Source organism: Mirounga leonina, unplaced genomic scaffold (assembly GCF_011800145.1).
Source record: "Mirounga leonina isolate KUSES-001 unplaced genomic scaffold, KU_Mleo_1.0 Mir_173, whole genome shotgun sequence".
Taxonomy (NCBI): domain Eukaryota; kingdom Metazoa; phylum Chordata; class Mammalia; order Carnivora; family Phocidae; genus Mirounga; species Mirounga leonina.
Genome location: NW_023270447.1, coordinates 86,045,510 through 86,073,206, shown reverse-complemented (window position 1 = coordinate 86,073,206; position 27,697 = coordinate 86,045,510). Strand labels below are relative to the sequence as shown.

The window sequence follows — 27,697 nt, the reverse complement described above, 5'->3', positions numbered from 1 at the left end:
CTCGCCGGCAGTCGGAGCGCGCTCATTGGCCGCCGGTCCAGAGCGCGGTGCCCAGTGGCTGCGGCGGACCGTCCGTCGGCGGCAGCAGGGTAGTGCGGCTCGCTCCGAGGGGCCACGTGGGGGCCGGGGCCGGGCTGCCGGGCCCGGGTTCCGGCTCGGGGTGGGCCGGGCCGGCGGAGGGGATCCGGCTGCGTCCCCGTGCCCCGCGTTGGCCGGGCGGTACAGCCCCCAGGGCCCTGTCCCGTTTCTGGGGTCCGGGAGGCGCCGAGGGCCGCAGAGAGGTAGCGGGGGGGGGGGTGCCCGGCGCGGACTTTCCGAGCGCTGGGACGAGCGGGCCGCCGGCTGGAGCCTTAGGGCTCAGAACCCGGAGCAGGCGGCTGCACTGTCGGGCGCAGAGTTACGTTGTTGCGCCGGGGCGGTGGGGTAGAATGTATCTCCCGCCGCGTCCCCAAATGTGGCTCCTTGTTGGACTTGAACGGAGCGTGTGGCTCGTCAGGGGCTTACTGAGGGTTTTTATTTACTTGAAAAGGACCAACACAGCTCCCTGACTTTAGGGAGATCTTGCCATTTTCTCTCGATCCTCCAATCCGTGAGCCGTGCGGCTGCTGGATAAGGAGTTCTTTTCTAAGCGAGTTTCTAAATTTACCAGCAGTGCCCCGGAAGAGGCCAACACATGCATATTCAGCACCAAATAAGACTGGCACGCGGTTTTTTTTTTTTTTTTTTTTTTAAACGGCTTTGCTGTTTGAAGGGTGGGCGGGAACGTGCTGTTTTTAGAAAAATGTCAAGAACTTCTCTGAATCACATTAGGCATGCTAATTACCAAATATTAAATGCTAATTGCTCTACACGCATAGTTCTTCGCATGCCAGGGAAGGGAGGTGGAGCTGGTGTAAGCTACTGGGGACATGACAGGGATGTTTTTTGACTGACATTCCGCAGCCTCCACTTGGAGGTGGGAAGCATGTTCTCTGTAACCTCAGATGAGTAACACACTAGTGTTTATCAGTGCAAGCCTCAAGGCTTACAGCAACAATGTGTCTTGGTTGATTTTAAGCTGCTTTTCGGGGGAAGGTGAGCCAAGACAATACAAGAATTGCTCGGGGATGTCTCATAGGGAGCTGCTTCGAGACCCGAGGTCATTCAGGTAAGAGACAGTCCACCCCTCTGTCCAGTTTTCCTGCAGGCTTGCCTGGGTTCAGCCCTGTACTTCCTCCACCGACATTTACACCTCTGAGCTGTGATGGCCTGTTCACTTGTGTGTCCCCTGAACCAGACTGTAAGCTCCATGAGACTAGGGATGGTGTCTGTAGCCGGCTGAGTTGACACTGGAGGCTCGGGCGCTGGTCCAGGCACCTCGTAGTCAGCTGTCTTGGCCGCCTTCCAGGGATTGCACAGCCGAGACCAGACAGGGGCCCTGGCATTCCAGGGGCACTGCAAGGTGGGGGTGGGGGCAGTGGAAGATCGAGTCCATCCGTCCCATTCCTCCCACAAGTTGAACAAAGCTGCGCCAGCATGTATATCCTCAGAGGAGAAGGACCATAAATGACACCTCTTGCCCTCCTGTAGAGGAGGTGAAACCACGGTTTTGGCCTCAACACCAACAGTGAATGGGATTTCTGGGATGGTATGTATAAGCAGTAGCTCAGACCTTCCCCGTCCAAAGGAAACAAAGGCCCAAATGCAGGCAGAAAAGTCCCTAGATGTCCAGGGCCATGATCCCATAAATGTCACTCAGCTTCAGATCACAAGGAGCAAACGCAGTGGTTCAGCCAGAAGTAGCTAGCTAGCACAACACTGCCCGGTTACATTCACAATGGATACGGAACATCAGGATGCAGAAAACCAAGGTACAGGATGAAACGTTTCCTTGAATTCAGACCCACGTGCATTTAAGATTCAGTGGGAAAGCATCACTGTCTAGTGGGTCAACTATCCCAATCTGTTAAGATGTAGATGATTTAGCCACCGGGAGAGGGGAGAGGCGGGCGAAGGCCTGCTGTGTCCAAGGCAGAGGCTGCAGTGTGTGTCTGTCACTGAGAGACGTTCAGCAGTTCGCACCTGAGTCCTGTTGCAGGCACTGTGTTCAGCCAGGCAGATGGGGCTGGCTGTGAGTGAGAATGAATTTGGCCACGGCGTGGGATTACTTGGTTGAAAATGTTTCTGGCAAGCTGACTAAGGTACCACCAACAGCACTGTGCCTCCTGGAGCAAAGAGCCCTTCTCCCCATCAATTCTCTCTCCACCCCCAAGCCCGCTGGCCCTGCCACACCCTCTCCCAGGGCACAGCGCCATCCTCCATGGCCGTTCGGACACACAGCCCTTGGGACACTCACCCATCCTCCCAGGGCCCTGGGGATCCAAGTGCTCCCCCCATGGCCTTAAACTCCAGTGAAGGGAACTACAGCTGTTCCCCAAACATCCCCAAGGCTCTCATCTCCATCCCGTGGCTCAGTAGTCCTGGACTTCTCTGGTTTCGGGGACCAGTAAAATTTCAAAAACACATTTGGGGATGGACATCAGGTTGCCAACTCTTTCTTTTGCAAGGAAGGACATTTACAAAGACCTCAACTAGTACTGTCTACGGTCCCCATCTTTTTATAAAACAAACACAAAACATTGCCACAAAGACAAAACTAATAAGGGTCATTTCCAAGTAAAGGACAAGGAATCACCTTACTTCTCTAAGAAACTTAATATACTGTCTTCGTTCTCATGTCACCTCTGGCCCGTGGTGAGCCTGCCGTGGCCCACTCAGCAAGGCCTGGGGCGCGCTGCCACGCTTATCCAGTGGTTCTCAGACTTCAGCCAGCAGGGGAATCATCTGGAGAGCTTGCTGTGCCCGGCTTCCCAGGCCACCGGCCCTCCCTCCTGCTTGGCACGTATGGGGTAGAGCCTGGGGTTCTGCTCCCTGCAGGTCTCTGGCAGAAGTCCACACTGTGGAGTAGCACTTAATTAAAAGGTTCTCTGGACTTTCTCCCTTACTCTCCAAGGTCCAAACAAAATGTACTTTTCGTGAAGGCTCCTCAGTAGAAAATCATTTCTCGCTCTTAAAAATTCCCATCTGTCCACCTTTTTTTTTTTTTTAGCAGAGACTCCACCATGTTTGGGCAGACTGCTTACTGTGCCTCTGTGTCTGCTCTTTCCCAGCTCTGCACCAGAACCCTGGACTTTTGGGGGCCCGTGGACACTGAAATGACTTTCCCAGTAGCCTCTGCTGTGGCATGTGACTATGTGCTGGCCAGTGGGAAGTGGACACAGGCCATATCTTTTTCAAGGGAGACTGGGTGTGCATCTCTTCCCTTCCTTCCAGCTGAATGGAATGCAGATGTGATGGATGGAGCTGGGCCGGTTACCCAGCCCATGAGGTGGAAGCCCTGGGTTCCAGTCGAGGGTGGTAGACCCACAAGTAAGGGCCAGAGTGAGAATTGCCAGTTGCTGCACTAAGCTCTGGACTAACTAGGACTGAAGAGAGAGAGAAAAAAACCTCTGTTTTGCTAAGTCACCGAGAGTCTGCCTTTTCTGTCAGTTGCAACCATTCTAGTCCCAACTAGTCCAAACTTAACCTATCTGGGGCCTGGGCTGTTCTCTGCTGTTCTGCTTGACTAACTGCTCTCTGGCAGTGATGTCTGGGTTCGTGGCCCCTCAGGGTACTGCACACAGCCAGCCCTCCCAATAATCTGTGAGAAAAACTTTTTTTTTTTTTTTTTTGTGAGAAAAACTTTTAAGAAAATAGGCTCCTTGTTTGAGTATTTGTGAAAACAAAAATAATGGTATTTTGTGCTTTCTGAATTTAATAGCCCATCCCAGGACTAAAATCATATGGAATTCTGAAGAAATTCAATGCTACATTATTAATACAAAAATGGAAATCTAAATGTTCAAAAATGGTGAGCTAGAAGGAATTTTGGAATGAGGAAAGATAAAAACTTTTTCAGTGTGAAAAACTGTAGAAACATGAATCCAAGTTTGGAAATGAACAGACACGTGGTACAAAGCCTTGATACCAAGGTGTGAAAGTTTCTCTCCGCGTGGAAGGATTACAGATGTAATTTTTCTCGTTTCCTCATTCCATCAGTGAACGTGCCATTACTTTTCCAATTGGGGAAAACGACGTTAAAAAGAAACAAAAGGGAGCGAGACAGGAAGAGGGAGGGAACCCGCAGTGGCTCGGAAGCTGCACCAGCCACCTCCCCGAGGGCGTCTGTACCCTGCGGCTTCGCTGACATGACCTGAGGGCACGGGAAGGAGGTAACGTGGCCCACAGACCCCCCTGAAAATGCAGAGTCAGTGCTCCGTGCCTCGTGGAGGCCGCCCTCTTCTGAGTCACAGGAGGCTCTCCTGCATTCCCTCTCAGGGGTAACTGGATTTCTCCAGAAATCGCAGTGTCCTCCAGGGTGCACTTACCCACAGACAGCCGAAGCTGGGGATCCGAACGGGGGTGGGGGTGGGGTCTGTCTTCTCCTGCCGGAACTGAGGTGGCAGCAAAGGAAAAGTCAGGAATCTGCTTTCTTCCAATAAGAATTATTTTTAATGGTTTAAAAATGAGTCTGTACAAAACCTGCACCACCATTTGGTGCTTCCAGTCCACCGGGGAATTCCAAGGGTCTCTTCCACCACTATCTCTTTGGCCAGCTGTGCCTGAAACCCCTGCAGAGAGAGACAGTGTGAAAACAGAAGAGTTACTTCTCCCAGTTGGGCTGGAGGTTTGCTCTCAGCCGGTTTACAAAATGCTGCAGACCTCAATGACGCACAACTGGGGAGGCATGGGTCGTCCGGGGCTCCTGGAGAACTGAGCTTGGCAGCAGCATGTCCCTCACACTCCGGCAGACAAGAGGGGACTGGGGAAGCGCTCTGGGGCCCCACGAGGGTGGCTGTGTTCATCAAGATCTAAAGGCAGATTCCCTCCTCATCAGGCCACACCCTAGGGGTGAATCCTCTGGCTTTAGGCTCTGCCCTGGGGATGAGGGTTTCATGTTTTTAACGAAAATATTCTTAAATGATGACCCACATTTACTTCCTGATTTTTTTCTCCCTCACTCCTCAGAAATGGGAAGATCTGGGAAAACTTCAAGTCTATTTGCTCGGAGGTGACCCCGGGAAGCTGTATGGTTGGTTAACAGGCGGTGAGGGACAGGAATGTGAGTCCTGGGACGCGGGGACCGTCAGGTGGATGGCACTTGGCAAGGCCCTCCCCTCCTCCTATCTCAGCTGCCCGACCGACAGAGAGGGATCTGGCCAAGAGAGGCTCTCTGAAGCTTTCCAGCTGGGCCCTGTGAGCCCGTACGCCAGCCTCCCCCACATACCTGTCTGACTTTCCAGTTGGAAAGGACATACTTTTGTTTCCCACCGACTGTTTCAGTTTTTTGGGTGCAATGCATTTCTGAAAAGATAAAAAGCCATTTCAGCCAAGGGACAACCTGACCACAGGACACACACAGGAAGCAACACAGGAGCCCAGCTGGCCCGTCCAAGACTCCAGTGCCACCAGTGTGACTGGTTTTCTTGCAAATGGACCTTTCTGGGTGCTTCTGAAGGCGAGGCCGTCCAGACGAGCTCCCAAAGGAACAGGAGGGCTCCACACAGGCCTCAGCCTCCGCATGCCAAACTTGCGGTCACGTTTGGCCCCGCCTGGCAGCAACGCCCACAGGGGCAGATGCAGGCTTGTGCGGGCGCCCGAGGGAGTGTTTGTGGCCTGTAGCTGTAATTCCCATGGCAGTGAACAGCAAACACCCCTTCAAACCACACGCCAGCCTTCACAACCTCTTTAAAAGTTCATTTTTATTGCTGGAATAGCTGGTAGGTATTGTCTGTACTTGGGGAGAGATGAGGTGAGGGAAAGGATGTGCAGAGGAAGAGGGTTCCTAGCCAGGCTGTCTTCCCAGCAAAGGAAGAGGGGGAAAAAAAGCACCACGAGGAGAGAATTTTCAAGAAGATTTTTCTTTCTTTTTAATGGTATCTTGTATTTTGTTTTTTGAATTTGGAATCAAAGCCTAGTTGACATATACGAGCCCATTAGTTTTCCACATCAAGTATATTTCTTACCTTGCCAGGCTGGGTCTGCTTATTTGGATCAAATTGGGAAGAAGGTTTCGGTTTGCTGTCTCCTGGAAGGTGAGAGAAGAGAGATGCCAGTGAGTGTGTCCGTGAGTTTATATACCCAACGGGCTGACCGCGGGGCTGGCGCACGATGTTCAGAAAGGGTGGGATGTCAGCTCGCCGCCCCCTGCAGGAGAAGGGACTTAGGCTGACAACAATTCACGTGGTGTGTTCCCAGTAGGGAAGGGCAGCCCGAACACCAGGCTCATTTCTCACAGATCTATTCTCAGCTCAGGGGCAGGTGGCTAAAGCATTAGCTCCTCTTACACCAAGGACATCCAGTCTGGTCTCTCTGTGCCCGTTAGGAGGTGCCACTGGCAGTCACTTGGGCCCTGGGGTGACAATCCTGTCCTACCTTCCCTCTCTCAAAGGGTTGTGTTGCCAAGGAGGCTGCCCTACCGTCAGGAGGGCCGGCTGCAGCCCCTCCGAGGCAGATGGACTCTCACCGGCTAAGGGGCCAGAGAGCAGCCCCCGGGCGTCAGGTTTCTTCGTAAACTCCTTGCCGTGTTTGTGTGTCTGTCTGAGAAAATGTGTTTCTGGGCATGAGCTACTGTGAGGAAAGATGGAGCCGCTATTAGAATGGACGCCATCTTGCGCTACGACCAGCGAGGCCACGGCGAGGTAGCTGCAGCCCAGGAGGGTAGGGGTGGGCGGTGCCTTCTGTCCCCGCACTGCGGTTCCCCTGCATGGCTCTCAGAGTGCTTGGGTGAGAGCCGTGTCTTTCTCGGGCTTCATCGGTGCCCAGGTCATGCTTTCTTTCCTCTACGGCTTCCTCCCTCCTAGCAGGGCCAGACATTCCTTAAAGGGGACCAGTCCCGGCCTCACCAGCAAAAGCCTTGAAATCCGACTTGCTGTAGTCATAAGGGGTGAAATCCTTTTCTGGCGGATCTGGGTCTTTTGGCTTCTTGGAAGTTTTGAGTCGCTTCTTTTCTTGTTTCTGCTCTGTGGTCCTTGGGTCACTTGTGGTTCGCTCCCTCTTCTTGGCGGCACTTTCCAGCTGTAAGGTGAACACACCGTGGGAAGGACGCACGGGAGTGGATGCGACAGCCAGGCCCGCGAGCCTCCAGGCCTGCTGTGCTGGCATCTATGGGCTCGGGGGCAGGGAGAGAAGTGCGGGCGGCTTGTGAGCCTGGGCAGGGCTAGCACCAGGTGGGACACGTTCCTCGGTGGAGAGGGACATCAGGTCATTTACGAAAGGCACAACAGGCTTGGATATGCATAAGCTTTAGTACCTTGTCTACCACTAGACTCAGGGGTACGGTCTGTTTACCTAATAAATTCATCACAAAAAATCATGTAAGAGAAATTACCACATAAACGTTTTTGACGGGAAATGCAGGCACTGATTGACAAGCAAAATGAACTAGAAAGACGTAGAAGCATTTACTCTGAAGCACAGGACAAGCCCTCCTGCTATTCGGGGAAAATCCTGACCATGACCAGGGGCAGCTCATTTCTCAAAAGAGAAAGCAGAAGGGCCAGCACGTACGGCAGCCTGCTGTCGGACAGACACGGCCTGTTCCGCTGTCGCTTTGTACTCTTCCTTGGCCTGGTCCCGAGCAGCTGCAAGAGAGCACGGTCTGTGGAGCTGCTGTCTCCAGCAGCCAAGCCTCCCTCCGCATCTGGCTGCATCGACTGCTGTGGCTGCCACAGCCGGGGCGCCCTCCCTGCCCCCCAGTCTCCTGCACTGGCCCCCCGCCCCCAGCCCCTCAAGGATGGCCGCCTTGCAGCTCAGGCGCGGATGCTCTTCCTACACTCTGTCTGAAAGCCCACCTGCCCCTCCCCTGAGAACCCAAGCTGGACACCCACCAGCCTACGTGACGCCTCTCTGAGGTCTCAGAGGGGCCGCAATCAAAACACATCAAGGACCAGAACAAAGCCACTTCCCCAACTGGCTCCTCGTGCACTCTCACTCTGTTGCTGACCACCCTGCTTTTCTAGTCGCTCAGAACCAGCCCTTCTGGCACCCACGGCCCCCTTCTTCCTCTTACGTGCCACACACACAACTCATCATCAAGTGCTGTCGGGTCACCACGGGGTACACATCGGCTTCGGGCCACTTCTCACCATCTCTGCTACCATGCTGGTCAAGCCAACAGCCCCTCACCTGGCCTCCCACCCTTGCCCTCTTTGCTGGACTCTCCACAGTCTCGGAGTGAGCTTTTCTGGTCAGTGCAGGCCACTGCTCTGCTCAGACCCTCCACAGCTTCCCGGCCCGCTCGGAGGACAAGTCACGTCCTTAATACAACGGTCCTGTTCTCCCCATCAGCCACATTGGCTTCCTGGCCACTCTCTGCACACGCCCAGTGAGCAACTGCCTGGGGCTGTGGACTCGCTGGGCCACCAGCATGGGACCACTCTTCCCCTAGAAGCAGCCAGTCTTTGCTCAATGTCACATTTATCCGACTGCCTTCTCTAAACACCGTAGAGAAGTAGCCACCCCCCGCCACCCCAGCACTTCCTACCCCTCTCCCTGCCATCGGAAAGAACGTACATTTATGGGTACACTGTCCGCTACCCCCGGGAAAAGGCACGCTCCACAGGGCAGGGGCTGTGCTTTGTTCTCAGCCGTACTGACACTTCGTTGAACAAACAACAGGATACACGAGGCCTGTTCTTTGACAGACACCCCGACAGGCTGAGTTACAAGGAAGTGAGGGCTACCTGTTTGCTCCGCTGCCTTCCCCTTGGCAGTTTCTTTAGATTCCTTGTGCACCTGGACCTGGCTTGCCAGCTTCCAGCGGTTGCTGATCTACAAGGAAAACAAATAAAACAAAAACACTCCAAAACTCAGCCACCTAGGAATGCTTTACTTTTTTAATGAGGGGATGCCGGCCATGCTAATAACCTAGTCACTACACACATTTCTTAGTCATGAATTCCAAATCTGATGACACAAAAAATAAAATCTCTCGCTGGCTTTATTTATAAAATACTCATCAAGAAGGACAAAGTGCAACTGGATTCCAGGCACGGGGCCGGATGCCTTCCTGTCCGCCATCTCACTCAATCCCTTCCATAATCCCGGGACAAAAGCATCCTCATCACCCCCACTTTGAGATGGGAAACAGGCTCAGAGAAGCTAAATAATTAGTCTGGGGGGACACGGTTAGCAAATGGTGGAGCTGGGCTTCAAGGCAGGACTTCTCGAGTCGGGTCTGCTGTTGTACGATACCACATCTGCTCCTGGCGTTAGAACAGGTCTCGCTGGTATTAGAAGCACGGTAAGGGATGTGTGGTTGAATGGGCCACAACCCGTGGGGGAGGAAGGGAAGAAGCCCAAAAAATCCCCCTGACTCCCCATTTCTAAAGACAGCAGGCTAACCACTAGCGACAGGGCGGAGGCCCATCAGGCTTTCTGGCCTGACCTTTGCTGCCTAATGAAAGGCGGAGGGGGGCAGAGGGAGCCAGGCCCCCGTCTCATCAGAGCAGGTCCTTCCTACAGGAAGGAAGAAGGCTTTTAACAATTAACACGGTGGCTCCCAGGAACATCTCATGGGGCTCCAGGGAAGGTATTTCCTTATTCTTATCCATAATGCTGTTAAAAACAAACCAAACAATAGAAGACAGAATGTTTTAAAATTTAAGCTGTCACCTGTGAGAGCCTTAAAGTAATATTCACATATAAAAATGCATCAAGCTGAACACCTAACACCTGGGCACTTTACTATGTACAAACTAAACTTCAAGTAAAAACCAAACGCAAAAATGAAAGACCTGTTTCTTAAAAGGTTTGCAAAGGCTTCTGAAAATCAGAATAAAGTTCTGGCCCCCCTCTCTAGAAATAATGCTTATATATATTTATATATAAAGCGTTTTTTGTATTCATTTTCAAGGGGCTCAAGATGGGCTTAAGACAAAAACCTCGTTCAGATAATTAAGAAGCCCCCTTTTCTTAGAAAGTCACTCTTGGAAAAGGGTGACAAATCCACTTACTTCGTAGATTTTTGATGATGGATCAAACTTTGCTGCCTGAGAAATGTGAGCGCGGTGTTCGAGTGAAGGCAGGAACTGGAGGGATGAAAGGAAACGGTTGTTTAACTGTGCTCAGGACCTGCATGGGGGTTTTTGGTGGGGTTCATTGTGGGAGGCCTAATTCACAGCGTCCACCTGGCCACAGCTCACTGGCACTTGAGTGAGGTGTCCTTTCTGGTTTCACCTGAGAAGACCCCAACTCCGTCTCCACCCAGACACCAGGGACAGCGGACACATGCTGGGTTCAGAGACTCCCTCTCTCCAAAGACTGTCGGCTGCTTTTCTGGGCAAGAGGCCCCTACAAGCTGCAGAAAGCTCTGCCTATTCTGTCAGCCCTAAACACACACAACGCCTACTTACCATCTTAAATGGATTTTCGAAGGACTCCATTATGTTCTGGGCTTTCTTCTGCGCAACTGTTAATGGGCTCTTTCTACTTTCTTCGGCACTAGGTTCCTGCAGGGACAGAAAGTGAGCAACTTATCCCGTAATCATTCTGTGGCATTACGATGCAAGCAACGGAATAATCCTGGGTGGCTCAGTCGTTAAGCGTCTGCCTTTGGCTCAGCTCATGATCCCAGAGTCCTGGGATCGAGCCCCGCATCGGGCTCCCTGCTCAGCGGGGAGCCTGCTTTTCCCTCCGCCAGCCGCTCCCCCGTTCGTGTTCTCACTCTCTCTCTCTGACACATAAATAAATAAAATCTTAAAAAAAAAAAAAGTAGTAAGAATACCAGCTTTTAGATCTCTCACACGTACGAGGCACTGTCACAGTCTGTGATATAGCACAGGAGGGCGCTATAACACACATTTATTGAACCAATGAATTCTCACTGTGTCCTTACAACTTACGAGGTACGTGGTATTATTCTCACCATCTTACAGATGAGGAAACTGAGGCACAGAGCGGTTAAGTCTTCCAGAACCTGACAGTGAACAGGGGCAGAATGAGGACGAACTCCCAGGTCTGTCTCGCTCTAGAATGTGAGGTTGTAACCAGACACTTACAAATTAAGAATTATAAACTGTTGCGGGGAATCAGTACAATTAAGCGACAAGGTGCTGCTTCCAACTGGGTTCAGAATGTGTGCTATCCTTCTGCTTCCTCCATGGTGATAGTCCTGCCACACAGAGCATGGGGACACCACCGCCTCTGTTAGACGGAGCACGGCGCTTCCGGGCTCACGTGGCCCAAAGTTCATGCTCCTATTTTTAGCTGCCTGTTCACCGTGATGGCTCAATTAAGCTCCCAGACTTCTCTGCTCACAAATTACTGAAGCAAGACCCAATCTAAATTTCTGTGATGATGTAAAAAAGAACGTTAACTCGGGGCACCTGGGTGGCTCAGTCAGTTAATTGTCTGCCTTTGGCTCGGGTCACAGTCCCAGCGTCCTGGGATCGAGCCCCACATCGGGCTCCCTGCTCTGCAGGAAGCCTGCTTCTCCCTCCCACTCCCCGTTTGTGTTCCCTCTCTCGCTGTCTCTCTCTCCATCAAATAAAATCTTAAAAAAAAAAAAAAGGTTAACTCTCAGGAAGTACATTTTGCAGGCGGTACTGCGCCTTCCTGGCTTTGGGCCCGCACTCTGGCGTGATGGACTGGCTGTGACCCGTGATCCTGGAAGCTCTGGCCCACCCAGCTGTTTCCCATGTGACACCTGCTAAGCTGGAGATGCGTCTTTATCCAAACGGATCGTATGCCTGCTTCTCTTTCTTTCCAGAAATTATGATTTTTCCTTTACCACATCTGTTGTTTGCACTATTCAGAGTTTTCTCTGTGTATTTTCCTTTCATGCTGGCCAATTCAGCGCCTACCCATCTTGACCAACAACTGCACCCTGGTCCTGCTTTTGCACAGAGCCTGTAGTTCAAGCCCTGGCAGAAACGAGACACCTGCTGGGTAGGACGGACCGGGATAAGCTCTGTCACATCTCAATGCATAGTCCAGGAATACAGCTGGGTCCCCATTGCCCACATGTGGTCCCGGACTGGACAGAGTCACTGCCTACCATGACTCAGCCCCACTTTGGGATGTGAAACAAATTTCTATCCATGTACTAGTGCTTTCCTACCTCGCTCGTCACTTGCCCTAATCAGCCACAGCGTAGAGGAACGCTTTCAAAGCCTCCTCTCTTCCAGCCCAAGCACACGCAGATGGTGCTGGCGCGTATTGCAGAGGGATACCCAGTCCCTACGGTTGAGCTGAGCACTCAGCCCGCCACTTCTGGGAGTCAGGATGGGCTGTGCCTCCCCTGCAGATGGAGCGGGGAAGGTCCTGCTTCTGAATCACCGTGGCGCACACCGTCCTCCCTGCGAGGCACTAGTGAGTGTCCAGATGTCAACCCTTCCTTGGGGCTGTCTTCACATGGAGCTCCCGAGAGGATCCTCCACCCACCTCTCACGGACTGCCTCGCAGATCTGTCTCCATGCCTGTCCCCACGGCTGCTGGGTTTTACACCTGGCATTAGTCTCAAAAGTCGATGCAGCACTCCAGGCAGACAGCCTGTTTGATAAACCCAGTAACTCCTTACGGGTCTACGCACCACCCGCCCAGCGTGTCCTAGCACTCACGTTAAATAGCGTGATGACGGCAGTAGCAATAAGGCATCTGGTATCTGGCAGGGCTTCTTCTTCTCTTTGGTCGGGGAACAGGTGTGCCTGTTTCTGCGCTGGCACAGGCCCTAAGGGGATGGAAGTCAGTCAGGTCAAAGCCTCGTGGAGAGTGCGCAAGGCAGTTTCCAGAACGTTCCAGAGACCTCTACATTACCGTTGTTTGGGATGACAGCGTAGACATCTGAAGAGGCGTGGGAGCAGTCATGGGGTCCAAAAAGCACATTCTCCAATCTCTGCAGCAGAAAGAAATCAACAGGCCTCAGGAAGGATTTGCAAGCATGCGGCAGCTTGCTGCCGCAATGCTGGAGGCTGCCTCTGACAGGGACGTGTCTTCTGCACCGACTCTGACTGGTGCCCTCCCGCAGAAAAGAGACGTCAGATACAGCACTCTACCTCAGGACCCGGCAGCGGGCCACTCTTCTTCACGCCGGTTGCAACTTCAGACTGAGGAGGAAAAATAAAGAGCATCTGAGGAAAGGTGCCTAAACTCGGTGACCGCACATGTTTCCCTCAGCACAGACTGGGTCCCTTCACTAGATGTTTTACAAGAGCCCAGAGATGTTCTTTTGTCCTTCATCCCTTACAGTGCCTAGCACTATAATCACACAGTGCTCAATAATTACTTGTTGAATGAAAGAATGAAACCCTTTATCGTGACAAGGCACAATGCAGAAGATTTCTAAGAGCTTGAAAGAGATTGTCCTCTAGAAACCAGGGTTTCTCTTTCTACTTGGCCAAACTATAGAGCTAACAAAAGATTTTTTTTTTCAAGACTTTATTTATTTGAGAGAGAGAGAGAGAGCACAGGCGGTGGGGGGAGGTCAGAGGGAGAAGCAGACACCCCACACAGCAGGGAGCCCAATGCCGGACTTGATCCTGGGACTCCAGGATCATGATCTGAGCTGAAGGCAGTCGCTTAACCAACTGAGCCACCCAGGCGCCCCAGAAGATTCTTTTTAAAGAAATTTTAACATGAAGACTGAAAATGTGTTTATCCTCAGTCTCTTCTTTATCGACCTAAAGGAACTGATTTTGTATCTTTCTGGATCCATAATCTTTCAAAAAATTGCAAATATAATTTACCATACACCGATATTACTACTGAGGCAAAACAAAAACTGGACCCCAAATTGAAATTGAAATTGAAATTGAATTGGGTGGCTCAGTTAGTTAAGCAACTGACTCTTGATTTCAGCTCAGGTCATGATCTCAGGGTCTTGAGATCGAGCCCCATGTTGGACTCCATGCTCAGCGCAGAGTTTGCTTGAGATTCTTTTTCCCTCTCCCTCTGCCCCCTCCCCTGATGGCGTGCACCCATGCATGCTCTAATATAAATAAATAAATAAATAAATGAAATCTTAAAAAAAAAAGAGGAGTTTTAGCTTTTGATAATCATAAAGAAGACATGTTGGGGCACCTGGATGGCTCAGTGGGTTAAGCATCTGCCTTTAGCTCAGGTCATGATCTCAGGGTCCTGGGACTGAGTCTCGAGTTGGGCTCCCTGTTCAGTGGGGAATCTACTTCTGCTTCTCCCTCTCCCTCTGCCCCTCGCCCAGCTCATTCTCTCTAATAAATAAATAAATAAAATCTTTAAAAAAGGGGCGCCTGGGTGGCTCAGTTGTTAAGCGTCTGCCTTCGGCTCAGGTCATGATCCCAGGGTCCTGGGATCGAGCCCCCTATCAGGCTCCCTGCTTGGCGAGAAGCCTGCTTCTCCCTCTCCCCCTCCCCCTGCTTGTGTTCCCTCTCTGGCTGTCTGTCAGATAAATAAAATCTTAAAAAAAAAGACCTGTCTACTGGCTTTCCTAACCCCTATTATTTTCTTGGGGCTTTTAGAATGGAGACCAGATCGTGTATGGAGGAGACCACAGGTGCCAGCAGACAGACGGGTCTGCTGAGTTGGAACCTTTAGCAGCAAAGCTTCTCACCTTGAGCAGGGGCATCTCCCGAGCCTGCTGGATTAAAAGATGCATCTCATTGATCTGCTGCCGTACAAGAGGTGGTACAGGGTTACAGCAAGCTATGATGCCCTGAGGTTCCCTGAAGACAAGAAAGAACACAACTCATCATTTAGGGACACAGCCCTCCCCACCGAGGCTTGCAGACGAGAACAGAGAGCTACGGCTAAGGTGAAGACCTGGGAAACACATTCCCAGCAGGGCAGGCTGGGCCGACTGCACCTACGCGTGTTCTTTATGGCACCAACCTCTGAGCAGGCGCCTTTTCTGCACTCGCCTCTGGCTCACCGGGAGAGCTGGGGAGGAGCCCCACAGCTCTGCTGAGCCGCAGTACTGCAACAGGCTCAACGGAAGATGATGAAATTTGATTCTTTGCTTATTCTTCAATTAACATCAGAAAGCGTTCAAAATCATCAGGTGCCTTGGTTTGGAACAAATTACAGCTACGAGACTCTGACACACTTTCCTCCCTTCCGAGTGGATGCTGGAGGCTCGGCCTTACACTGGATCTCATCTGAGGCATAACCACTGTAATGGCTGCATCCCAGAAAGTTAAGTCCCTCCAGGGCGACCCAGGAGCAGACAGTCTGAATTCCCTGGGCTTGTGAATTTCCTTAGAGCACAGTTTCTCCGTCAACAGCCTTGAGGCAATAACTATCAGAGAAGCTGATTCTGAAGGATAAAATTTCTCTACTGAGAAAGGCAAGACATCGTTATCAGTTCTCAGACTCACTTGGGCAGTTCTTCAGCTATCTTCAGCATCATGTGGTTTGGCAGTATGTATCTGGAACAAAACACACAGTGCGATCACATTACATTCAGCCAGCCAGCCCCGTTAAAGGCTACAACTTGGGGGAAAACATAACCAACTTTCATGGTGAAAAGAAAAAAGGCCATCATTTCCTTGTTACCCGAGTTGCTCGGTCTAGAAAGCAGATATTGAAAGGATGTCTAATCGCTTACCCATAACTTTCATCTTCCCTACGAGCTGTTTTATCCCTCCAGGCGAACAGCAGCTGAAAGGCTGTCAGCTGCTGTGTGTTGAGATGCTTTTTCTGCTTCCTGTACAGCTCAAGGTAGGACTCGTCTGTGAAGATGGGCTTGACGAATTTCTGCAAAATAGGACAGAACATGCAAGATCAATGGGGATCAGAATGGCGCCCTGGGCTCCTCAGAACATTTGGCTCTTTTCAGAAGTGTAAGGAACAAAGCGAAGCACCAGGACCCAGGCAGAGAGTGGCCGTACCTTGAGGCAGATATCCCTGCTGCGTTGCCACACCACCCGCAGCTGCGCGGGATGCTCGCTGCCTCGCTCCCACAGCTCCAGCCTCATTTTATCATAAATGTAAAGCAGGTAATGGGTGTCATCCCGGGCGTAGTTGAGCATTTCCTCGGGCAGAGGTCTAGAATTGCAAGGGAAGAAATTACTTCGCCGCTCACCCCTAGGAGCAGCAATGTCGTCTATCAGCTCTGCGTGCGAAGACTCTGGATCCCTTTGGTATCACGGCCAATACTGTAGTTACATCCATAGTCCCTCCGTCTCAACATGACAAGCCATTGTTTTCACAGCTGGGGAGAAAGGGCAGCAGGGTCACAGTGCGGTTGAAAAGAGAGGCCCTTCCATCCTGAGTTTGAGCCTTAGCTCCGCACACGTGTCCTGGGACAAGTCTCTTAAGCTCACTTTCCTCACCTGTGAAATGAAAGGCAGCACCTCACAAGCTGCTGTGGGGACCACCCAGCACAACACCCCAGAAGCTCTTAGCTCAGTGCCTGGCACATGACAACGGCTGAATGACAGGGAGTGGCTTTTAGACTTTGTCAATTTTCATCTTCTATTCGAGCTTTATCAGATTCTCTTTAGAAATTCTGCCCTGCAGAACTGGAGGAAAGCTTCTGGAGCCACTGGAGTGGTTCTTCAGACAACAGCTGCTACCTCAGGGAGGAATCCGGCCACCTGACAGTGATGGAGCGGAGCCCAGACTCCAGAAAGTGTGGCAGGACCCCACCACGCTCTTAGGCTACAGAACACATGCATGTTAAGATGCAATCACTCATGTACCTCAGAAACCTCTCGAACCTCTGGGAGATCACCTGACACACACACACACACCCTCATTACTAGGGAGATCCGAGTTTCAAACGGGACACAGGCAGAGACACAGATCCTGACACGGCACGCCTCTTCCAACTACGCTCTCCGTGAAGTGTGAGAGCCTAACACACACACTCCACGTGGTCACCCTAAAACTTCTGGTTGTGCTTCTGCTGCTGCCACCAGTGGGAGAAGACACCAAGGCCAGTCAAGCCAAGGTTCCACTACTGTCACAGCCTGCGCATGGCTGTGTGTGGCTGAGAGGCTCAGGAGCACCCCGCTTCCTGCTGCCATCCACACGTCCTTGTCGAGCACAAACCGTATTCTCCAGTCAGCCAGCTGATACTGCTTGTTCGAGTCCACACTGCAGTAGAGTTTCAGGAGGTGGTCCAGAGAGTGCCGGCCCAGGTTAAGGAGGCGTGCTGCCTGATGGGTATCAAACATGTTCACTACATACAAGCCGAAGTCTTTCTGTAGCCATTCGATGTCCGAGTCAGCACCATGGAAGACCTGAAAACAAAAGCAGAGTCATGCAGCACAATGCGTACAAGGCCACTTGCGCTCTGAAATAAGCTCGGCCTCTGGGTTAGTACAACATTGGAATTAGAAGCCAGAAGGAAGGGGCGCCTGGGTGGCTCAGATGGTTAAGCGTCTGCCTTCGGTTCAGGTCATGATCCCAGGGTCCTGGGATCGAGCCCCACATCGGGCTCCTGGCTAAGCGGGGAGCCTGCTTCTCCCTCTGCCTCTCCTTCTCCCCCTGCTCATGCTCTCTATCTCTGTGTCTCAAATGAATAAATAAAATCTTAAAAAAAAAAAAAAAGAAGCCAGAAGGAAGATTGAGATGGGTTCAGTTTTAAAGATTTTATTTTTTAATTTTTTTTATTATTTGACAGAGAGAGAATGAGAGAGAGAGCACATGAGAGGGGGGAGGGTCAGAGGGAGAAGCAGACTCCCTGCCGAGCAGGGAGCCCGATGCGGGACTCGATCCAGGGACTCCAGGATCATGACCTGAGCCGAAGGCAGTCACTTAACCAACTGAGCCACCCAGGCGCCCCAGATGGGTTCAGTTTTAAAAGCTTCTTTTAATTTGGACCAACGGCCTTCCACACTCCTAAATGCACACTCTTAAAGTCTGAAACAGCTCCCAGCCAGTGATTCTAAGCAAGCAGCTCTACTAGCTTCAAGGATAGTCATTAAGTGCAAAGGATCCAGATGGCATGGCCTCGCCGCAGTCGTCATTAACATGATGGAACATTTCTCCAGGTGGTAACAAGCTACAGCTTAAGCTGTTCTAATTGGGGCTTAGAAACAAAAGCAGTTTAGCGTGTGGGGCCGGAATGTAGGAAATTACAATTATTTCTCTCAACTTCACCAGGTCTATGTTGAAATGATGAAACAGTAAAGTGAACAGCACTTAAATCCTAGGCTTACATGCAAGAGCTACAAGAGGCTGGCTGACCTTAACGATGGCAGGGTCTGTGAGGCTCTCATTGAGAATGTACATGTCACTTCGAAGCTCCAGCGTGTCCACGATGAAGTCTTCTGTTCGGGTGGAGATTTGCATCAGGCAGGTCAGCCCCAGGAAGCTCCTGTACGAGTGGTGCTAAAACCCAGAAAGAGGGGAGAACAGGGAAAAACGATCACACCAGGCTTTCCTTTCTTGATTTTGGGAGGGCAGCTACAAAAACAAAGTTATACGATGGATCAGTTTTTGCCAAAAAACCCCAGATCTGTTAGTCTTAATTTTGTACTCCTCAGGTAGGGAGTGAACTCCTAGAAGATGTAAAATTTCACTCCACATCATTCACAACTTACCTCTAAGTCTACCGCGAATTCTTGACAAGTCAAGAGCTTTTCATTGAGCTCCACCAGCTCGTCCAGGGAGGACACAAAATGGCAGGGGGTCTCCCCCACCGGCCTATATAACTGGGGCACGAAAGCACAGGTAGAAAGAGAGAGGAATATTATGAATCATCCTTTACTAAAGCACAAAATGAATTAGGAGTTCAAGAAATGACCCGAAGTTGCAACCTTTAAGGATATTTAAGGAAAGCCAAAATTGCACTGATTTGATTCATCCATAAATTAAGTTTGGGTGCTAACCTGGGGTTGTGGCTTTTGAAGGACTGAATCTGGTGGAGTGAAGTGATCTAGTTCATACTGATAAGGATGTGCAAACCTGAATAAATGAAACAAAAAGAAAAATCTTTTTGATGAATTCCGTGATTCAAGGAAAAACAACTGCTTTAGTCCAGTTTGTAAAAACAAATGAGAAGAGACCACTGTGAAAATATTTTCTCGCTATAAAAACTACCATTCTTTAAATGATAATTAAAGGGTATCAGAAAAAAAAAAACAAACAATACATCAGGTCAAACTGGTTCACCCTTATAATGTGATCATTAAAAATGTACTCATCTATAAGGATTTGAGCTCTTATTTCAAAACACTGCATGGCTGCCATTGTGGAGGATATAAAAACATACAATGTGCAATTCCTTGTGGTCTGGAAAACAAACCTGTGGGGTGAGGGAGGACGGGGCCACTATTGCAGTTGGTCAGATGCCAAATGCTGTATTTTTTATTCCTCTATCATCTACTTGCATAAAAATCCCAAGTCTGGGAGTTCCTTGAGGGCAGGGCCTCTCATCACCTCTGTTTCTTTAGCACTTGGCCTGTGGCCTCTCAGTGTGGAGCTGGGCCTGAAGGAATGCTGCTCAGGCAGACTCTGGCTACACATGACAAAAAGACCAACACCAGCCAAGTTCTTACCACCCTTTTCCTTCATGCAAGGTCCATCTGTCTATTTTAAGCCTTTTCCTTGATGAATTTATTAGGGGGCCCCTACCTCACTGTTTGAGTCCCCACCCGCTAAGAAAGGCAGAATGGCAGGGACAAAGGACAGTTTTAAGAAAACTTGGGGTTTCAGGTTCTGGTTGTGTGGGAAGGCAGCATCAGCATCTCTTGTTCTGTCTTCACATCTGGACAAAGGGGGAGAGAGCAACTGCTCCCCCTCAGGGCTGCCGTGAGGGTTACCTGAGATGCCACTTGGGCAGGCCCTCTGTGAACACAAACAGGAGGTTTTACCAAAAAGATCCACATTAGGATAAGGATAGCAATCACCCATTCCTCACATTCTTTGTTTACAATGATGTATCTTACAAAAGTGAAATTGAGGGAGAATGTAGAAAGTTCTCATAGTAGAAAGTTCTGACAAATACTTACATGTCCTGCTCCACCTGCTGGGTTCTCTGCTGATGGATGAAATCTGCCAGGGCAGGGGGCACATCCAGGTCCTCCGGACGATCCTGTGGGCGCTCCCTCCTTTCTTTAGAAAGTGCTGGAGACCCAAGCAGTGACAACAACACCATCACAAAAGAGGTGAACACATTCACATCTTGTCTAGTTACGGAGCGGGTAAGTGGCTCCTTTTGAAGAAAGGAAGGTGGGAGGGAGACGTTTTCCCCTTTACTGAGGCAGAGTTCGCATGCCTTACCCTGAGGGAGGGGTTTCTGAGCATTGGGCTTGATGAAGATCTTGGGAAGAAATGGAGTGTTGGAGTTGTCGATCTTTTCTCGGAATTTAAGCTGAGGCCGGACGATGTTTTTTGCATGAAGCAACCGGAAAGTTTCAGATTTTGTTTTTTTGCTATATTCTCCTGCCTATGATAACAAATACAAAGAATTTATAACACAGCAACTCGATAAATCAGAGAAGTAAATTCCAAAAAAAAAAGAGTAAATTCCCATTTGTGCCTTCTGAGGGCATTCATTTAAGAACCTGTATGTGTGAGGCTGCGGGGGCCAAAGGAGACAAGAGGTAATTAGGTTGTGCCTGTTTGTGAGAACAAGTTAGGCAGCGGCCAGTTCTGTGCCCAATAAATCAGAACAGAAATGCAGAACAGAACCAGCAAAGGCCCTATTATAAAACTGACACCTGAAGCTCTAGTCGATCGGCAAAGAAGCCCTCACCTTACGGTTCCAGCTGGACACTACTGTTTTGGGAACCTGCAATCCTGCTGGGAGGACAGGCTGTTGATTCTTATTCACACCTGATGCTTCATCCAGTAAAATACCCTAAGGGCAGAGGATATAATAGTTTAGCATTTCCTTTCAGGGTTAACAAGTTAATTAACTAAAATTCTTAAGAAATAGATTCAGAGAACTACATGTGAGAACATATATATACAAGAGAGTCATCCCAAGTAATTAATGCATTATTTGTTCAAACGCAGGGCGGTAACTGGCCACTCCCTACTCTCGATCAATTCCTTTTACAGCTCTCAGTTGGGCTGGAAATTCAAAAACGATTTAACAGCGTGATGTGGCCCACCAAAGGAATTAAAAAGACCGTAGATTGTAGCTATTAAACACAGAAGGATGGTACTCTGAGAATGAAGGGCGTTCTGATCTCTGTCCCATTGAAGCAGATGTGCGGTATCAGTTTGGGAATCTAGGTGACAAAGAGTAGCATGGCAGGACTTGAAATCATAAAATATGAGAAACTGCTGAAAGACCTGTGGGCATTTAGATTACGGAAGAGATGACTTCATGGGACAGGAGAGCGTGATTTAAACATCTGCAGGACTGTCACATGGTTGAGGGTTAGCTTTGTTTTGGATGATCTCTATGTATTTCTATAAATAACACTGTGCTGTGGAATTAGGTCTAAGTAGACAATAAGCTAGATCATATGATGCACATCTCCTTCCAATCATGCGAGTCAGGCTGTTTAGCCGATTGTAGATAATAGTTTAAAAAAAAAGACTAAATTTTGGTTGGGCTCTGTACCCAGAGGCCTCTTCTCTTGCAATACAAACAGGATTTGCAAATCTGGAACACAGATTTGTAACAGACCTCCACTGAGCAGTGATAGGTTGAAATAATATATTTGAAGACAACTATGTTATCTTTGGGAAAAAGAAGCCAACTATCAGGAAGGGAATGTTGTTGGAACAAGAAGTCCTAAACTTTTCATTTCCTTGGATGCTGGAGTTTCTTTTCATATTTTAATAATAAAAAAGTTCATTTGTTAATTATCTTTTTTTTAAAAAAGATTTTATTTTTAAGTAATCTCTACGCCCAATGTGGGGCTTGAACTCACAACCCTGAGAACAAGTGTCACCTGCTCTTCTGACAGAGCTGGCCAGGAGCCCCCATTTGTTAATTATCTTAAGAGTAAGGTGATGGGGCGGCGCCTGAGTGGCTCAGTCAGTTAACCATCTGCCTTCAGCTTAGGTCATGATCCTGGGGTCCTGGGATTGAGCCCTGCATCAGGCTCCCTGCTCAGCGGGGAGTCTGCTTCTCCCTCTGCTGCTTCCCCCGCTTGTACTCTCTCGCTCTGTCAAATTAAAAAGAAAAAAAATCTACAAAAAGAAAAGTAAGGTGAAACACTCACCACTCTTTCCAGAATGACATCATTGGTATCAACTAGTAAATCAAACTTGTCCTCCAACTCAGTCACTTTACTTTGGTCCTTAATGTTGCTTCGACACCCATGGTACTGCATTACCCTACTCATGCTAGGAAGGACAGGAAAACCAAGGTTACTTTGTATACTTTTATTCATTTGTTCCCAATCTGGGAGAAAGCTTAAAAGGCGTGGCTCAGACTGTTCCCTATATATACATATATATATATATTTTTTTGATTTTATTTGTTTTAGAGAGAGACACAGAGAAAGAGAGAGAGAGGAGAGCACATGCACGAAATCAGGGGGAGGATTAGAGGAGGAGGGAGAGAGAGAATCTGAAGCAGATTCCTCACTGATCTCGGAGCATGATGCAGGGCTCCAGCTCATGACCGAGAGATCATGACCTAAGCTGAAACCAAGAGTCGGAGGCTTAACTGACGGAGTCACCCAGGTGCAACCCAACCCCCTCCAATACTTTTTTTTTTTTTTAAAGATTTTATTTACTTATTCATGAGAGAGAGAGAGAGAGGCAGAGGGAGAAGCAGACTTCCCGCAGAGTGGGGAGCCCGATGCGGGACTCGATCCCAGGACTCCGGGATCATGACCTGAGCTGAAGGCAGACGCTTAACCATCTGAGCCACCCAGGCGCCCTCCAATACTTTTTGACCAAACTAGTAAAACTTGCACCTTTATAGCAGAAACACTGCTATTTGTGTGGTCTTGGGCAATTCCCTAAATCTCACTAAGACTCCCTTTCCTCATCTGTTAATTGAAGGGTTGGAAGAAATTATCTCAAAGCTTCCTTTAAATTCTAAAAAATATATCATACTATGTAAATTATATACTTTGCATTCATTATTTTATCATGAAATCTAAAACATGCTCTAACTCTGTCATGCAACAGTTAAACAAAATCACTGTTTGTGTCCTCATACACTTATTAAAAAGGTAATACCCACGGCTCTGCAAACTGTGTGAGAGAATCTTGGATCTAGGCTTTCAAGACCCATATTAATTCAGAAAGATTCACTGTCTACATATAGGTGCAAAAGTCAATATATTTTTTAAAAGTTAAACTCAAAATTTACCAAATAACATTACCCTAATCAAAATCTTTTATATATTTTTTTAAGTAATCTCTACACCCAACATGGAGTTCGAACTCACAACCCCAAGATCAAAAGTCGCATGCTCTACCAACTAAGGCAGCCAGGCACCCCCACTGTCTCATTTTTATATTTTATAGCTCTTCCTTTTCTTCTTCTTTTTTTTTTTTAAGATTTATTTATTTATTTGAGAGAGACAGAGAGAGAAAGAGAAGCAGAGCAAGGAGTCTGACTCAGGTCTCAATCTCACAACCCTGAGATCATGACCTGAGCCGAATCAAGAGTCAGATGCTTAACCGACTGAGCCAGCCAGGCGCCCCTATAGCTCTTTATAGCACAGAAAAATATGGTTAAGAAAAAACTAATTTCAGGAAAAACTACCTATTTCTTTATATTTATTTCTCTCAACATGAGAAAATCATATATAGTACTTACCACTGAAGCAATCTGTCTCCCTGTGTTTCACAAAATGCCTGGAAGCCAGGAAAACTTCGGTAGAAATCATACTCATCGCCAAACTGTGGTAGGCCCCCAGATGCCTTGGTGACCGCCACCACTGACCCAAGAGCAAACTGTCAAAACCCAGAAAAACAAGCATGTTTTAAACATGGATCCCCATTCATTCAGCAACTCTCTTTTCTCAAGATATACTACATATAATACATTGTGCTAGATGATGAATTTTACACATTCAACAAATACTCATTTAGTGCTGATTTTACCCCAGGCTCTGAGGATACAATAGTGAACATGGAACCAAGTTTTGGAGCTTACATTCTTGGGAGAGTGGAGAGAAAAAGAACAAATAACATATAAGACAAATATTCAAAATGGCCTAGGTTTGAATCTTGGCTCTGCTACCTATTAACTGTGATCTTGGGTAGGTTATTTATCTGGACCTTAGCCTCCTCCTCTGAAAAATAGGCATAATAAAAGTGACCACCCCATAGAGTTGTTGTGAGGATTAAATGAGCCAATAAAATCACATTGGGTAGTGCCTGGTAGGCACATAAGTTCTATTATTATTACTATTTAAATTCAGGTCCATGAGTTTTCTATAGAATTTATTTTTGTGTTTTCATTTGGGCAAGCATCTAAAACATAAGAATACCCTAGATCCTTTGCTGACCAAGTTATAACGGCCACTGCCCACAACTGGACTTGTGTTTTATGTTTCAGTTAGTGCCAAGTAGTTCTCTAATTGCTGTGTGGTAATAAGAAAAAATCTGAAGTGGTTTTCATAAAGAAATGATGGTGGGTTATGTGAAGGCCAAATGACATCACTGAGAGTTGTGCAATCAATGTTTTCCGGGGGGAGAAGAGAGAGAAAGGAGGTGGGAACTTGCTTCGTGGTGGGACACACGGTAGCTGGTGAACATGAATGCCACCAATTCAGGACCATGGCTAGTGGTCCAGGAACTATCAGAACCAAACAAATGCATAATGACATCTACTAATGTTCCACCTAACCCAGTGGAGTTTGGGGGAATACACAGTGCTAACTTACAAATTATTTTAGTTTCCTGGTTTTTAAGAGCTATGCATGAGGTGTTTAAACCTAGTTTTGTTTATTCATATACAATGCATTACACAAATAATCCTCTCCGCGTTCCTTCGAGGAGGCACTGATACACGTTCTAAGGCACCTAGAGGAAGCCAGCTCGGTGGCAGCTGTAACAGGTGACATTAAACCCAGGGTCTGGGATTATGCAGGACCGCACCACAGACGAGGGAAAGGGGACCATCTTGGCCGCGGGAGGGGAGGACGCCGACTGGTGTGGCCTACAGCCCTCCCGAGAGTTGATTAGGTGGCTCAAGCCTGGGCCGAGTCGAGGTCACGAGGGCTGGGGGCATCAGGGTGACAAGGAAGCCCTTCCCACGACGCGGACACGGCTCTCCACACTCCACACATTTGCATAGGTTCAAATGTGAGAAGGAGGGCCCTGGGAAGCGGGGCGTCCCTCAGTGTCCGCGTGCGATCTCCGCCCCGGAGAGGAAGTGAGAGACTGTGCCCGGCGTGGGCAGCTGCCCCTGGACCCCAGCCCCGGGCTCCGCAGCGGCGCGCGCGCGGCCGGCTGGGCGGCCGCGGACAGGGCCCGGGCCCGCTTCCGGCCGACCGCGGGCGGCTCACGGTGTCCACGGAGGCCCCGCGAACTCACCTTCACGAAGCTGTCTGCGTCCGGGAAGCCCGGCAGCACCATCTCCCCGTCCGGCTTGGCTGCGCTCGTGGCAGTCGGGGCCTTGGGCTCTCGGGGGCTGGGAGGCGCCATTTTTCCCGGCCTGCACGCGTCTTCTCGCGAGAGTGCCTCAGGCCGACGCGACGTGTGCCCACTGCGCATGTGCAAAGTTCGTCTGCTCTGGGGATGAGCTGGCGGCGAGAAAGAGTTAGTTATCCGTGAGCCCCACCCCCACCCGCCCCACCCCCGACACGGGGAAGTTTACATTCTCTCTTTAACCTCACATTTTATCATCTGGATAACCTTGTGATTTACGGCGGGACCCGCGGGGCCCAATTAATCTCATACGTAAGGCCAGCCTCTCCCAAGCTCGGCTGGTGCCCGCCTCACCCGCTTGATCTGGGCTCCTGCAATGATCCCCTCTCTCTGACATCGTCTCTCTTCTTCCTCGCCACTGGTTCATTCCTAACGGCCTGCACGTATGCTGGCATCGCTGCCAACCACACAGACACAAAACATCACCGCACACCTCCTTCCAGCCCCTTACAGGCAAACTACTGGAGAAGGCTCCACGTGCCCCGCAAGCTCTCGAGCTCTCTCGAACCCCTCCATCCAGTCAGACGTTCCTGCCCGTCTGCACCGCTGGAAACACTCTTGCTGAGGCACCTGTTGGGAACTCACACATTTGTGAAATGAATCCGGGAAGAGCTTCTGTTCTGGGGGAGGCAGTTCGGACAGTTCAGGTGAAGGCTGGGAAGCTTAGTGGAGTGTGGCCTTTCTCCTAGAAGCAGGTGTGGCCCACCCTTAATTCATTTGGCTTAGTAAGTGTTCAATAAATGTTAGCTGTTGCCCTTATTTAGAATATCCTATAACAGGAAACTTGTTTTCACTCTCCCCACCCTCCCACTCGCACTGGTACCCTGGCAGAACTAAGACCTAGCCTAGCTCATTTTAACAACAAATATTTTTGAGCCTTGTTCCATGTGGGTCAACCTGATACCACATATCAGGCTATGCTGTGTGCTTTACGTGAATTATCTCATCCTCAAAACAACCTTTCGGGCTAGATCATAACAATTATCCATACTTTCAGAGGAGGAAGCAAGCACAGATTAAGTAATATGTTCAAAGTCACATGGGTAGTACGAGGTGGGGTTGAGATTTGAAACTAAGTAATTTGATACCACAGCCTTAATTCTTTCAAACTACTTTACATGCCTCCAAGAGTTTTCAGGCCTAACCTATAGAACTGTACCATATGATAATTGTCTTTCTCTGACTGACTTCTTTTGCTTAGCATAATACCCTCTAGTTCCATCCACCTCATTGCAAATGGCAAGATTTCACTTTTTGATGGCTGAGTAATATTCCATTGTATACATATGTACCACATCTTCTTTATCCATTCCTCTGTCCATGGACATCTGGGCTCTTTCCATAGTTTGGCTATTGTGGACATTGCTGCTATAAGCATTGTGGTGCAGGAGTCCCTCCGGATCACTACATTTGTATCTTTGGGGTAAATACCTAGTGCAATTGCTGGGTCATAGGGTAGCTCTATTTTTAACTTTTTGAGGAACCTCCATACTGTTTTCCAGAGAGGCTGTACCAGCTTGCATTCCCATCAGCAGTGTAAGAGAGTTCCCCTTTCTCCACATCCTTGCCAACATTTGTGTGGAATTTAAGAAACAAAACAGAGGAGCATAGGGGAAGGGAGGGAAAAATAAAACAAGACAAAATCAGAGAGGGAGACAAACTGTAAGAGACACTTAACCATAGGAAACAAACTGAGAGGGTTGCTGGAGGGGAGGGGGATGGGGGAAGGGGTAACTGAGTGATGGGCACGAAGGAGGGCACGAGATGTAATGAGCAGTGAGTGTTATAAACAACTGATTAAACACTGAACTCTACCTCTGAAACTAATAATAGACTGTATGTTAATTGAATTTAAATAAAATTAAAAAAAAAAAAAAAGAACTGTACCAATGCATGCAAGGATCCCAAAAGTCATTCTTTGCCACATCCCTCCCTTCTTACAGGTTTACATGAAACCATCCTGGATTGATAGGTTAATGAGACTGTCCTTAAAGCTTCGATTAGCTCATCGGCCTTTGGTAATTCACTTCAACAAAGTTGGAAGGTTTTGTCTAGATGTAACTTGAAACCCACTGGATTCACTAAAGATCTAAATCCTGAGGACTCTATGTCTTAAGGAGTATGTCTTTTCCATTGATGGCCACTATTTTCCAGAGTCCATTCATTCCCATGCCCTTTA

At 49.1% G+C, this 27,697-nt stretch overlaps 1 protein-coding gene and 1 long non-coding RNA gene across 2 annotated transcripts; one reads left to right on the top strand and one right to left on the bottom strand.

Annotated features, from left to right (window-relative positions):
- The first annotated feature begins 139 nt into the window (after positions 1–139).
- On the top strand, positions 140–5,871 carry LOC118020011. The gene is made up of 3 exons (XR_004681792.1): positions 140–1,147; positions 4,078–4,250; positions 5,047–5,871. It is a non-coding gene; the product is annotated as an uncharacterized LOC118020011 (long non-coding RNA).
- EXOSC10 (exosome component 10) lies at positions 4,508–25,555 on the bottom strand. Its single transcript, XM_035019808.1, has 25 exons — positions 25,405–25,555; positions 23,681–23,817; positions 22,125–22,248; positions 20,699–20,803; positions 20,224–20,389; positions 19,953–20,067; positions 18,831–18,906; positions 18,543–18,653; positions 18,187–18,330; positions 17,047–17,237; positions 15,882–16,038; positions 15,599–15,747; positions 15,369–15,419; positions 14,606–14,717; positions 13,074–13,124; positions 12,835–12,913; positions 12,639–12,748; positions 10,434–10,529; positions 10,035–10,109; positions 8,763–8,850; positions 7,588–7,661; positions 6,924–7,095; positions 6,045–6,106; positions 5,306–5,382; positions 4,508–4,649 (listed from the first exon to the last, which is right to left on the bottom strand). Exons 1-25 carry the CDS (start codon positions 25,513–25,515, stop codon positions 4,619–4,621), a joined length of 2,664 nt encoding a protein of 887 aa, XP_034875699.1. The 5' UTR covers positions 25,516–25,555; the 3' UTR covers positions 4,508–4,618.
- Between the last annotated feature and the right edge of the window lie 2,142 nt (positions 25,556–27,697).